Genomic DNA, 12,508 nt, shown 5'->3' on the forward strand with positions numbered 1-12,508 from the left:
TTGTCAGGGAAAGGTACTGAAGCATTTGCAGGGAATAAGATATGGGTGGATTTTGGAAAAGATTCAGATCAGCAATAATATCCCGCTTCGGTTGGAAGCTTTGAAGGTGGAGGCTGACCTTCTCTGGGTTCTTCAGGCACTCAGGAGGAAGACCCCAGGAAATACCAACAGCCCCAAAGAGGTAACAACATCTTCTTGTCAAGGAACCTAACATGAAGTGGACTGAAGTGAGCTGGACTGAAAAGAAAACTTACGTTTGATAAGATGCTTAAGGAAAGTGCCAACATGGACTCAGAGAAAAGCTAAGTCATGCTCTACTTGTGACAATATAATCAGCAAACACATTATCATGGGAAATATTTATTTTATTTAAAGCTAGATGCTAACAATCAGTTTCTGAATTTTAAAAAACTGTCATGATTTGTCCTTTTTATTATAATTATGTCAGAAGGACCAAGTGGCCTAAAATGGGGGCAAGACGGTTAATAAAGCATGTTGCCCTTCCTGGTTAACTGGACTTCCTGGTTAAGTCTCCCAAAGAGGAAATTCATTTTTCCCACACGCTCCGCCCCAGGACTTTTCTTGAGCCATTAATGTTGCCTTGAGCCATTAACGTTGGGTGCCCGTCCGTTCAACGAATTCAGTAGATCCCCTTCACCCTCTTGTTCTCTGGATCAAAAGGCGATTTGGTGTGGACTTGGGCTGGAAAAGGAACTCCCATCCTCTCCAAAATGTAGTCCCCGCTTTTTATATACTCAAGGGAGACCTGAGGAGGGGGAGACAAAGGGAAGCCTGGCCTGTCACTCTTGCTCCCCTGAGAAAAGAGAGAGAATCCCCACCACCACCCCGTCTCTACCACACCGGGCTTCCTCTGGTATTTTCTTATATCAAGAAAAATCCTTAAAAAAATATCTGCGATAAGTAGTGTCATGTTATTTATTCCAACTGCAAAACGTACATTTCCTGTAGGAGGCAAGAAGGTGAGACCTCTCAGAGGAAGGGTCTCTGCTTGGGGGGCTTTGTCTTCTTTCCTATGAGAGGGGGGAGGGGGCGCTGCTCAGACCCCCAGGTTCTTCTGCTGGCTCCAAAGAGCCCCAAAGTCCAAGCCACGGACACCCCCCCTTCCCCATCCCCTCTCCCCAAAGTCTGCCTGGCTGATCTCTCCTCCTCAAGAGTCTCCCTCCCAACAGTCCCCATCAATATTCAGCAGGCTCCCCACCCCCCCACCCCCAATCTCCTCTTTGTTCCCTGACTGCAATTACTGCAAACAGCAACCCACACACACAACCCCACCGGATGGACTCTGTGCTTCTGCCAGGACCACTGGGGCTCTGGGGGAGGCAGAAAAGCACCATGGAGGGAGAGGGGGGGGAAGTGCTGCTTCTCTTTTGAAGAAATGGCCCCAGCACGGTGCCACTTAATGACAGTTTAATTGGGGTTTAGCATTGCCTGGGCAGATACTTGAATAGGTCTCTGGGGGCAGGACCCTTCCTGGCAGATCATTGTCAGGGTGAGTTTTGTGGGGTATCAGAAATTGGAGAAGGGGGGAGAGTTTGGAGGCTGCTCCTTGGAAACCAAACCGAGGGGGAGGCAGCTTCCAGATCAGCTGCCAGGGCATTCAGGACCTGGGACTCACGAAGCTGCCTTAAAGGTCCATGCAATCTTTTGACTGTACATCAATGCGCCCGTTACTGACCGTAAGGGATTCGGCCTCAACCAATGGGGGTGGGGGGCTTTTGAGGGATTTGCTCACCTGCAGGGGTCTCACTTTGAGAACAGCCAGTTGCAAACAGGAGGTAGGCTGGGGGAGGGAGCACCATGCCCCAATTCAGAGGTGGCTCTTTGCTGGGAAGGGGCCCCAGCCCCAGCCAGCTGTTCTTTTGGCTCCGTGTATTCCCTTCCCTCGCAGGAGTCTGAGGCCCACCTTCAAGGCAGAAGTGGGTCCAGGCCCACTGAGGGTCTGAGGCCCTGAAGCTGTCATCTGCATCCCGCTGGCTTTCCTTCCAGATGGGACCAGGGAGGGTGATGGATGTGGGCTTAGGTTAAACACCCACCTCACCGCAAACCGTTATCTCAAAATGGGATTTCTCAAAATGGGATTACCCAAAAAGCAGAATGCAGGTGAAGAGCTGACCCTCAGGCCCTCTTCTCAATCTGTTGGGGCCGCCTAGTGGTCAGGGGTGCTTTACACAGACAGAGCAGCTCTTGCTTTCTCCCCCAGAAGATCAAGGGGGGCACAGGACATTGCTGCCCCCACCCTCCCAACTGGATGGGCCCAGGGACATCGAGCCCTCTGGGAGAACCTCTAGATTCATGCTTTGGGGAGGTTTGGACTCTGCCAATAGCGGCATTATCTGGGCAAAGGAAACACAAAGGGTCCAATCCGCTTTTCCTCAGCAGCTCATTTTCGCCAATCCGGATCAAGAAAGGAGCCCTCAGCACCCACAGTAGCCTTTGGGGGTGGCTCCTGCACATTGCCAACCAGAACCAAACAAGGATCTTGCTACTCACCGGCCCTCCTTCAGGATCTCGGATGTAGCCATAGGCAATCGTTTTGTTGATAGCGTGTCCAAAGTCCGCCCTTCGGATGTGCCCCACAACCTGGCCGTAGCGCCAAATGGCCTCCAAGCCAAAGAGGGGGACTTTCCTGCAACACAGAGGAAACTGCTGCCTCAAGAAAGGCCGAGCAGAGGCTGCTCCACACCACAGTCACTGCCTATGCAGCAACCTGTCAGCCTGGGTAGCCAGGCTGAATTTAGCACAGACTGCCTTAGTCAGAGTGGCCCTTCTGGGTTGTCTCACGTAGTAAAGCTGGGAGCACTCTGACATGACATTTTGCTTTACAACCACATTACTCAGCAGCAGAAATTCCACTCCTGTGGAATTACAATTATGATTGTAATTCAAGGACTATCTGTAGCTCTATTCTGAGTCCATTCAAGCTTCTCCAGGACTTTTAAAAGTCCCAGCACAGGACACCTATTCTAACGAAGCATCTAACGATGCACAAGGAAACCATTGCCACAGATCTGAACCAGCCCAAAACTGGTTGCCATTTCAGCTGCTGCTGCCACTGCTTGCTCATGACCTACCACCACATTACCCAATCTAATTCTTCTAATTTTCAGGATAATTTTAACCTTACTTGAATCTGAACATCTTCAGGATGGACCTGATAGACATGACTATTGGCAGGATGGGACTAGAAGACCTCCAAGGTGCTTCCAACCCCAGGAGTCTGGAAGGGAGTAGGAATCACACGACAGAGTCAGTAGTGAACACTGTCAGAAGATAAATACCGCAGCTCAGCAAACTTTAAATAAAATCCGTTATGAAAGATCAAGTATCTCTGAGTGGCAAGTTTTGAAATTTCAAAACTGATTATCCAGAAAGGGGCCCTGGACAGACTGGGGTGGGTGAGGTGGCAGCCATGCCTGCCACCAGCTACTCACTCGTCGATGGTGAAACAGGCCAGGCGACGGAAGAGACCAGCATCCTTCTGAACCTCAACTGCCTCCCGTCCCAGGAAAGCCACCTCTGACTTCAGCTTGCAGGTGAAGGCCAGGCCGGCTTCCAGGGGACTATCGTCTGAGCGGAGATCTGCGTGCCAGTGCCGATAACCTGGTGGGCCCAAAAGAGGCTCCATGTCAAGATGAATTGCTTCTACGCCAATTCATCCCCTCGTTCACGGACATAGCCCTGCCTAGATGGAGGGGGAATGAAACCCAATGTCGATCCTGAAGCTGGCCTGTCCAAAGCCATCTTGGAGCTTCAGTGCTGCCACACTGGAGCTGAGGGACATGGAGGGGGGATTAGAGATAGCTGGGATTGTGTGGTCAAAATAAAATATTTTCTCTTGGGAACCAAAGACGTTCTCACACCTAGCTGGAGGAAGGAGGAGTGATGTCACCACACCAGCAGGTGCTGCCTTGATTGGACCATGTGACAGATTGTTTGGGTTTGAGAGAAAAACTTTAATTTAAATTGAGGGACCTTTCAGAGTCAGTTTGTGCCAATATGATATTTCCAATTAATCTATTCTTTGAGGAATCTACCTGCCTCGGAGTTTTGATGGCTATGGATCTATTATTTGGAGCCCTGACACCCAAATCGATCCAGCCACTTAAATGGAGTATGGAATGCCAAGTGGCTTTTGAGAAGCTCAAGCGGCTTTGGGCGGCAGAGCCAACACTTAAACACCCAAACCCGGAGGAGCCGCTTGTAAGCTGGGTGCTAGCAATGTGGCAGTGGGGGCCATCCTGTTCCAAAGAAACGCGGAGGGGTTGCTACAACCCTGTGCCTACCTGGAAACTGACTGACACTGAAAGGTGTTGGGCGGTGTGGGAAAAGGAGGCATATGTCGTTTGATAGTTCTGCTGACTTGGAGACAATTTCTAGAAGGCAATGATATTACGTAGTGAAGAACTTAGAAGCCTTAAAGACTCCAAGGAAGTTGTCCCCTAAACAAGTGTGATAGGCTCAGTACTTTAATCGGTTCAAATTCACCCTTTGGTACCTGCCGGGGGGGGGGGGATTTCCTCGCTGATGCGCTCTCTCGGATGCCCCAATACAAAAGCACCTGAGAGGATGCTTTTATATTAACTCCATTGTCCTCTCCCAGCAACTGGAAGCAGAGCTCTCAGTGAGGCAGTCGCCGCTAGCTACTCTGCCAGCTGACAGTGCACTGACCCAATGACTAAAGGAAGCTCTGAGGGAAGTTGGTTCAAAACTCACAAAATCGATCTGACAATGAGGGAGGACTGGTGTGGAAGGCAGACAAACTGTATGTTCTGGCCAGCCAGAGGATCCAGCTCCAAAAAGAAACCATGTCATAAAGCTGGCTGGTCACTTTGGGTTTGTGAAGAACCTTCACTTGGTTAAAAAAACAGTTCTGGTGGTCTAAGGTGAAGAAAGACATAGAAAACTAGGTGATCAGCTGCCTGGTGTGCATCCATGAAGAAATTGCCAGGGAAGTGTCCTGGGTTGCTACAACTGGTGGCCAAGCCCAGCAGACCATGAGAGGAAAACACCATGGACTTTATATGGAATTTCCTGAGTGTAATGAGAGCACCATAATTTGGACTGTGGTTGACCTGTTCTCCAACCAAGCACATCTCATTGAGTGTTCAAAGCTTCCCTCAGCTCAAAATCTGGAGAAAATGTTCATGCAGCACATTTACCAGCTGCATGGTCCCAAGATGCATTATTTCAGGGGTGCAGTTTACAGAAAAGTTTTGGTGGGAATTTATAAAGCAAATAGGGTCAGCTCAGGGACTTAAGTTTGGGGTTCCATCTGAGTATCAATGCAGTATGAACTAATGCAATAGTGAAGCAATATTTCTGCTGTTGCTGTGTAAACTATCAGCAAACCAACTGGACGGAGCTCCTACTTTTTGTAGAGGTGGCTTATAATAACTCTGTGCATAGCCGCCCTGCATTAATCCCCTTTAAAGTGACCATGAGAGTTGAGTTTGTGCCAATGCCAGAATTTCCAAGGGAACCCCTGCCCTCAGTAACGTTAGGATGGAGACTCTGCAGAAAGCCCTGAATAAAAGTAGGGAATCACAAAAGAAGCAGGCAGAGCAGAAAATAGCCCCCCAGAAGGAATTCAGGATTGGGGAGAATTCAGGATTGGGGAGGCAGTATACCTGTCTACTAAATACCTGAAGCGGAACCAACCTTGTAAGAAACTGGGTCCCAAGTACATTTAACAGCTGCATGGAGTCCTGCTCCCAATTGTTTAAATTATAAACCCAGTTACAGTGGAATTACGGTAATGAGTTCACCAGGTGTTCCACTAGCTTGTTGAAACCCTTCTGAGGCTCCAAGTTAAGGCCAGTTGAGGGGAAGCCTCCTACTCCCGTGTTGGTGGGGAGGGGGGAACATTATGAGATAAAGATACTGGATTTAAGGGGGAATTACAATACTTAGTGCAATGGGAAGGATATCTCTCAATTGATGCCGAGTTGGTAGGTGCTTACAAGGTTAGTGCAGACAGGTTAGTAAAAAGGTTCCATGAAAAATACCTTCAGTGGTTGAAGAGATTAGTGAAGGCTAAGACTACCTAAATAACAATAATTAATCTATACTTAATCTTTTCCAGGTGACTTTTTCCTTCAAGGGGCCAGCATGTCAAAATCGGATCGCTGTGCTTCTTTCAAACCTTAATGCTTTTCAACTTGCCAATGAACTGGGATGAGGGAAGGGAGAAAGGGAATGCCAAGAATGTATGCTGAGAGCATGGAAACCATCAAGGTCCCCACTGCAGGTGCTTGGGAGAGAGATAGACTGTTTCCCATAACAAGAGGATGTCTCATAATTGGACAATGTGATCACCCAGGGGTGAAGGGGAAGATATTTTTAACTGGGCAAGCATTTGTGCAGGAAAACCAGAGGTGGTTTTATTTCTTCAGTACATGGTATATCCAGTAAAGCTTTACTTTTGGGAATTCAATTCTCCTGAGAGTGTCTCCTTGTTTTGGGTTCGCTACTCTATTCGCTACTCTGTTCCTAGAGGGACCTGAAATATCTTCATCTTTCTGCCCACCTAGGGAGTCCCTAGGCAAAAGTCAGGATTTATTTTGATGCTTTTATGGGCAGCTTAAAGGAAACGGGGGGGAGGGGGGGCACAGAGCTCATCCCCTGTCCCACCCAGGCCCCTGGGCAAAGAGGAGTCAACCAAAGTGTCTAGGCCTCCTCCACAGCCTCCTTGACTTGGCCAAGAGAGCAGCAGATTTAATGGGCCAAAGAAGGAAGGGGGTCCTTGCAAAGGAAGCTGGAGGCTCTGAATTCTTGACTCCCCCCCCCCATCTTCATAGAAAATACTATGAGATGTTGAAACCCTTGAAAGAGATGGAAGGAGGGATGGGGGAGGGAGGGAGGGAGGGAAGGGAAGGGAGGGAGGGAAGGAAGGAAGGAAGGAAAGAAGGAAGAAATGAAGGAAGAAAAGAAGGAAGGAAGGAATGAAAGAAGGAAGAAAGGAAGGAAGGAAGGGATCTCCACAATTCAGGCCCTGATGTGAAAGGAGGCCAGACAGCTGGCCTGAAGTGCCTCCTTGCTCTCTCCTCTATTAATGGAACAAAACCATGGCAACAAATTAAATCAGCAGTTTGTATCCTTTTTCTTGTACTGCTAATTGCTAGCCTAATTGCAGACTGCTGGGATTTGGGGTCCGGTTGGAATGGATTTATTAAGACAACTTAGTGGACCCCAAGGAAGCAGAACTCAGGCCTGTGAGGAGAGCATAATTAGGAAATATAGAGGCAGGAGAGAGAAATGCAAGCAGAACTTGAAAGTGTCTAAAAATTCAAGTATATTTTTAAAAGAAGACACCAAAACTTTAAGAGGTTGGATTTGCCAGTCCTCCATAAAGTCCCCTTCCCCATTTCTGCCTCACCTGTCTTCCTGGCATCTATTTCTGCCAGGCCCGAGGCCGTCTTCCTGCCCAAAGTCCCAACCTAACCTGAAGATCTTGCTGGGGCCACTCTTGGTGTACCTGGACAAGAGATCTCTGGGGAGCAAGGCTACCCAAGGAAGCAGCTGGGCCCCTGCTGGTCATCTCCACCTCTCAGATTCCCTCACTAGACCTAAAGAGGCTGGTCTGACTGGCGGGAGAGAACTGACTCTGCCCCAAAGGTTCTTTTTTCAAGAGACAAACGGACTTTGTTTTTTCTTCTGAAGACGTTTTGCTTCTCATCCAAGAAGCTTCTTCAGCTCTGGCTGGATGTTGGGGAATGGGAGGATTTATCCTCCTTGCAGACAGCTGGCCATTTGCATCCTTTGAGAGAGTCGTTGAGGCCACCTGGAGGCTTATCTCTGTCCTCAGGGTCACCTGAGTGGTGCAAATGGCTGTGGAGCCTTCTTGGAACTGCTGAAAGGACCGTGTTGTAGATTGGAGAGAGATAATAATAATAATAACAGTAGACTTATATACCGCTTCATAGGGCTTTCAGCCCTCTCTAAGCGGTTTACAGAGTCAGCATATTGCCCCCAACAACAATCCGGGTCCTCATTTTACCCACCTCGGAAGGATGGAAGGCTGAGTCAACCCTGAGCCGGTGAGATTTGAACCGCTGAACTGCTGATCTAGCAGTCAGCCTGCAGTGCTGCATTTAACCACTGCGCCACCTTGGCTCAGATGATGTTATATCCCTCCCCCTCGGTGGAGAGAGGGCTGTTCAGTTTGGACAGAGATGGCCTCTGTGACCCCGCTTTCAAACCACTTCCCATCAGTCAGAGCTGAAGAAGCTTCTTGGATGAGAAGCGAAATGTCTTCAAAGGAAAAGCAGCCTCTTGGAAAAAGCACCTTTGGGCCAACCATCACCTGGAGGACTGAGGCCCATGCGTGTGGGCCAAGCATGTGGGGTTCCTGGAGCCCTGGTGCAGGAAGGCAGACAAGCCTCTTCTTCCCATCAGCCTGGGCCCCACTGCTCATGAATGGGGTCTTTGGATAAACAGGGATATTCAGGGGGGGGGTCTTCCCCAAACCTTTCTCGATGCTGAGGGAGTCGATGGCTCTGTATCCGGCGTTGGCAATGCCGTGCTTGGCCCCGGCTTCCATGACCGCCCGGTAGACTCTCAGGCAGTGCTCCCGGGGCACATGCAGCTCCCAGCCCATCTCGCCCACGAACGACAGCCTCATGGCCCGCACCTGGAGACGGGGAAGAGGAGGTGGTGAGGGGAGGGTAGCAGGGGAAGCCCTGGGCTAACTCCCTGCCTGCCTGCCACCACTTCCAGAAACCTCTTTTACCCACCCCACTTTCTTCAGTGTAAGCCCCCTCCTCATTTGCAGAGAGCTGCTCAGCTCTGCTCAGAGTGACTCCCCTGGGCGTCTTGCGTGAAGTGTTTGGCTTCTCCATTCTTCCAGGGCTTTTGTGCTTGCTAGCTGGCCGTGGGGCCTCAGTCCAGCCATCACCAGAGGTTGGGCTGTGGCTCCTCTGCTCTCTGACAGGGGAGGACGGAGGCCTGACGGGGGCGGGGGGCTTCTGGGAGCTGCCCCGCCATGGCCTGTACTCAGGGCCGTGCAGTCAGGGGAGGAAGGGGAGGCAGAGCCTCATCACTGTCATCATGAAAAGAAAAGGAAAAGGAAAAAGGCTGAGGTAGTTGCTGCCAGAGTCACAGTGGATGACTCTGCTTAGTGCTTAACTGTGTAAAAAAGCCTCTAAAAAGTGCTCTCTACAGGGGGCGGCAGGAGAACGAGGTGCCTCATTTAGTCTGACTTTATGATCACTCGAGCAGAGCTAAGCAAGGGTTAAAAGCCGAAAAATTCCTTATGTAGATGAGGCATGTGGTTCTCTCGCCTCTTGTAGAGGGCGTTTTTTAGAGGCTTTTTAGAGGCTCTGGGATCAACTAGCTCAGTCTGACCTCAGAGCTCATGTCTTTCTCCTTTTACCTTTTTTTTCTTTTCATGAGGGCAGGCAAAAGCAGAGTTGAAATCCTCTCTGAAACAGCTGGAAAAGGCCTATGTGTGGGGAAGGGGGAGGAATTCAAAAAGTTTGATTGCATGCAGAGCCATGTTGCCTTTTCAAACAAACACACACACACACACACACACACACACACAGCTGGATAAAAGTATATAAGCCCAGCTTCACTGATTACAAGCTTGAAAAGGCAACGTGGCTCCACCTGCAATCAAAGGCTCGGATTGGAAGGCAGCAGGGGAAGGGGGGGTATGGCAGAGGTGCTGCTTTCAAGCCATTGGAAAATATATCCAATCCAACTTCTGTGTTTGTGTTTGAAAGAGAGTGAGAGAGGGATCCAACTTCTGTGTGTGTGTGTGTCTGTTTGAGAGAGGGGGGAAGGAGGGAGAGAGGAAGGAAGGAGGGGGAGGGAGAAGAAAAAGAATGAAGGAAAACTTAATTTGCAAGGGGGGGAAATGCTGTCACTTTAAATCGGAACTGAGCATGCCTGGCTGTGGAATTCTGGGAGTTGAAGTCCACAAGTCTAAAAAAATTTGAAACCCCTGTGTCAGTGCCTCACCAGCTATAAACCTCACCGCACATCACTGCCTGGACTTGCTCTGGGCTGTGATGGCCCCACCTTCTTCCCTGGGAGCGGCTGAAAGCAGCTCTTTGCACAAAGCATTCAGCACCTGCACCTCTCTTGTGAAGGCTTCCAGGAGGGTGACAAGCACCTCACCGGCCTCCATTGTCCCCTGACCCATAATAATCCCTCGGCACCTGTCCTCCTTCCCCTCCCCAACTGCTTCTGGAGGCTCTTCAAGGAGAAGCAACTGGGATGGGGGGAGGGGAGTCTCTCAGCCACTCTCAGCCATTCCCTGCTCCCCAATGAGATGGCCTCTGCCTTGCTCCAGGCCCCCACTTCCCTTTCAGGCCACACCCTGCCCCCACATTCCCGGATACAGCATCAGCATAGACACTGCACGGAGAGGGGAGGCTTTGGAAAGACCCTGGGATGCCCCCCCTTCTTGGCCCGCTTGATGCAGACCCCCCTGCTCCTCCAGGGGGCCCTGGCCATGTGGCCCAGGCTAGCTGGCTCTGAGCCTGCCCTCCTGGGAATGCCCCTCTCGCTGCCCTGCTCCCGATCCTAACTCTTTTGGATGAAGTCTCGGATCACAAGTGCTGAGCTTGAACTGAAACCTGAGTGAACCAGGCCTTGATCTTCCTAACAAGTCCTGACCACATTCTCCTGCTCAAAAGACTCCGAGATTCCACCCCCCCAGCCTTTGTAGGCTCCTCCATGGATGGTGTCACCCACAGCCTGACAGAGAGCAGCCAGGAACCCCACGCGAGAGCCCTCCCATCTCCTGCACACCAGCATTTGGGCTGCTGATCCTGGCCGGGGCATGTTAACTTAAGATGTGGCCACTTCCGGTCTGGCGTCACGCCGGAACGAGCTGCTGACAGATTCTCTGTTCGGTTCACCCGGTCTTTCCACGAGCGTGGCCGTAATAGGCAAGGTCCCTTCGAGGTGCGAGGACCTTTGGAGAGGGGAAACTTCTGTGCGGTGGAGGGTGAAAGGCGATCTCCCCCCACGAAGCAAGAGGCTCCCTCAGAGTTCGTGCAAAAGAGGTCGGCTGATTAATGGCCGACCAGAAGACGTGACTGCCAGCCACTAATAAGGAAGGGAGAGACAGCAGCAGGGAACATAGCGGATCGAATGACGGTAATCACAAGATCTGATTTAAAAGCCTAAATCTAAAAGATAAACAACTTAACTGCAATAAATACAGATACGTGTGTGGGCGCATTTATCTGAAGCGGCTATTAAATACAAACAGGAAACTTTTGTGAAAGCTGATTGACAGAGTGGATAGAGGAAGACTGAGGCTTTGGACTATTTAAATTTGAGGATTAACGGAGGACGAGACGGAGGAGAGAAAGGCAGTCAGCTGGATTTGCCTGCCTGGGAAAAAGGGAAGAAGCTTAATCACAAGGGTTTGAACCAACTTTAAATCACTAAGTACGCGGTGTCATATTACAGCCAGAGACAGCAGAAGGAAAACACTACACTGACAACAGGAAGAGATTGATGGGTGAGTTCTAAATACTTCCTGGCCTCTCCTGCACCCTGTCGTATCACGCTGAAACGTTCCTCTTCCTGACTCTCCCAGATACTATAGAATTAACTGAGCCTATATTTCACAGCCCTGCTCCAGCTTAATTACCTTGTATGTACCCCGGGTTCTGTATAACTACTCAAACAGCATTCAGAAGGTACTAGACTTACACCTTAAAGGGGAAGAGCTGAATCAAAGCAAATGGCAACAAAAATAGTAACTTTAATTAAAGGAAGTAAAAAGCAAACTCCCCTATCTACCCCGGTGAGGGAAAAGTCCCCTGAGGGCAGGCAAACGGGAGATAAGGCAGCCCCAACCCTACAAGACCAGGTGGTAACAATGGACTCCCTACAAGAGGCAATATTGAAGATGGGGGAAAGTGTCACCAAAGGCCTGGAGGGAGTAAAGAATGAAATGCATGAAGTAAGAAACAATATGGGAAAAATTGAGGAACATATAGGAGTAATACAAACAGCGCTGCTGAAAAATGAGCAGGAAATTCAAAATGTTAAGGGGAGAACGGAAATAGCAGAAAAAAGGATAGACAAAGTAGAGGACAATCTGGAATCTATAAACTCAAGCCTGGAGGAGGCCATCCTCCAGCTAGAATTAGAGCGATCAGCATATTATTTAAGACTACAAAACGTGGAGGAAGCAAAAGATGAAAACCTCCGGGAGCTGATTGGAGAAATCCTGGGATTAGTCCTCGACAGGCCGAAAAAAGAGGTTATTAACGAACTGGACGAAGCCTATAGAGTCAATACAGGCTTCGCGAGACGCCACCGGCTTCCGAGGGAGATCCATGTGAGGGTGTTGAGAAGACAGCTGAGAGAGGACATTCTAAGTACAATAAGAGGGGACTCTCTAACATACAAGGGTAAAGAAATTCTCATCTTAAAACAGACTCCACGGAGAGTCAGAGAGAAGAGAAGGAAATACAACTTCCTCTCCACACGTTTAAACAGAGACAGAATCCACTTCAGATGG

At 49.7% G+C, this 12,508-nt stretch overlaps 1 protein-coding gene across 1 annotated transcript in view; it reads right to left on the reverse strand.

Annotated features, from left to right (window-relative positions):
• Nucleotides 1-513: 513 nt before the first annotated feature.
• The window catches only part of SARDH (sarcosine dehydrogenase), an 80,175-nt gene continuing 68,180 nt past the window's right edge, over nt 514-12,508 (reverse strand). Inside the window, 4 exon segments of the mRNA XM_032232839.1 lie at nt 514-766; nt 2,512-2,647; nt 3,453-3,621; nt 8,488-8,650. Coding sequence (XP_032088730.1) covers nt 641-766; nt 2,512-2,647; nt 3,453-3,621; nt 8,488-8,650 — 594 coding nt within the window. The 3' untranslated portion in view covers nt 514-640.

The sequence above is a fragment of the Thamnophis elegans genome, chromosome 16, assembly GCF_009769535.1.
Source record: "Thamnophis elegans isolate rThaEle1 chromosome 16, rThaEle1.pri, whole genome shotgun sequence".
NCBI lineage: Eukaryota > Metazoa > Chordata > Lepidosauria > Squamata > Colubridae > Thamnophis > Thamnophis elegans.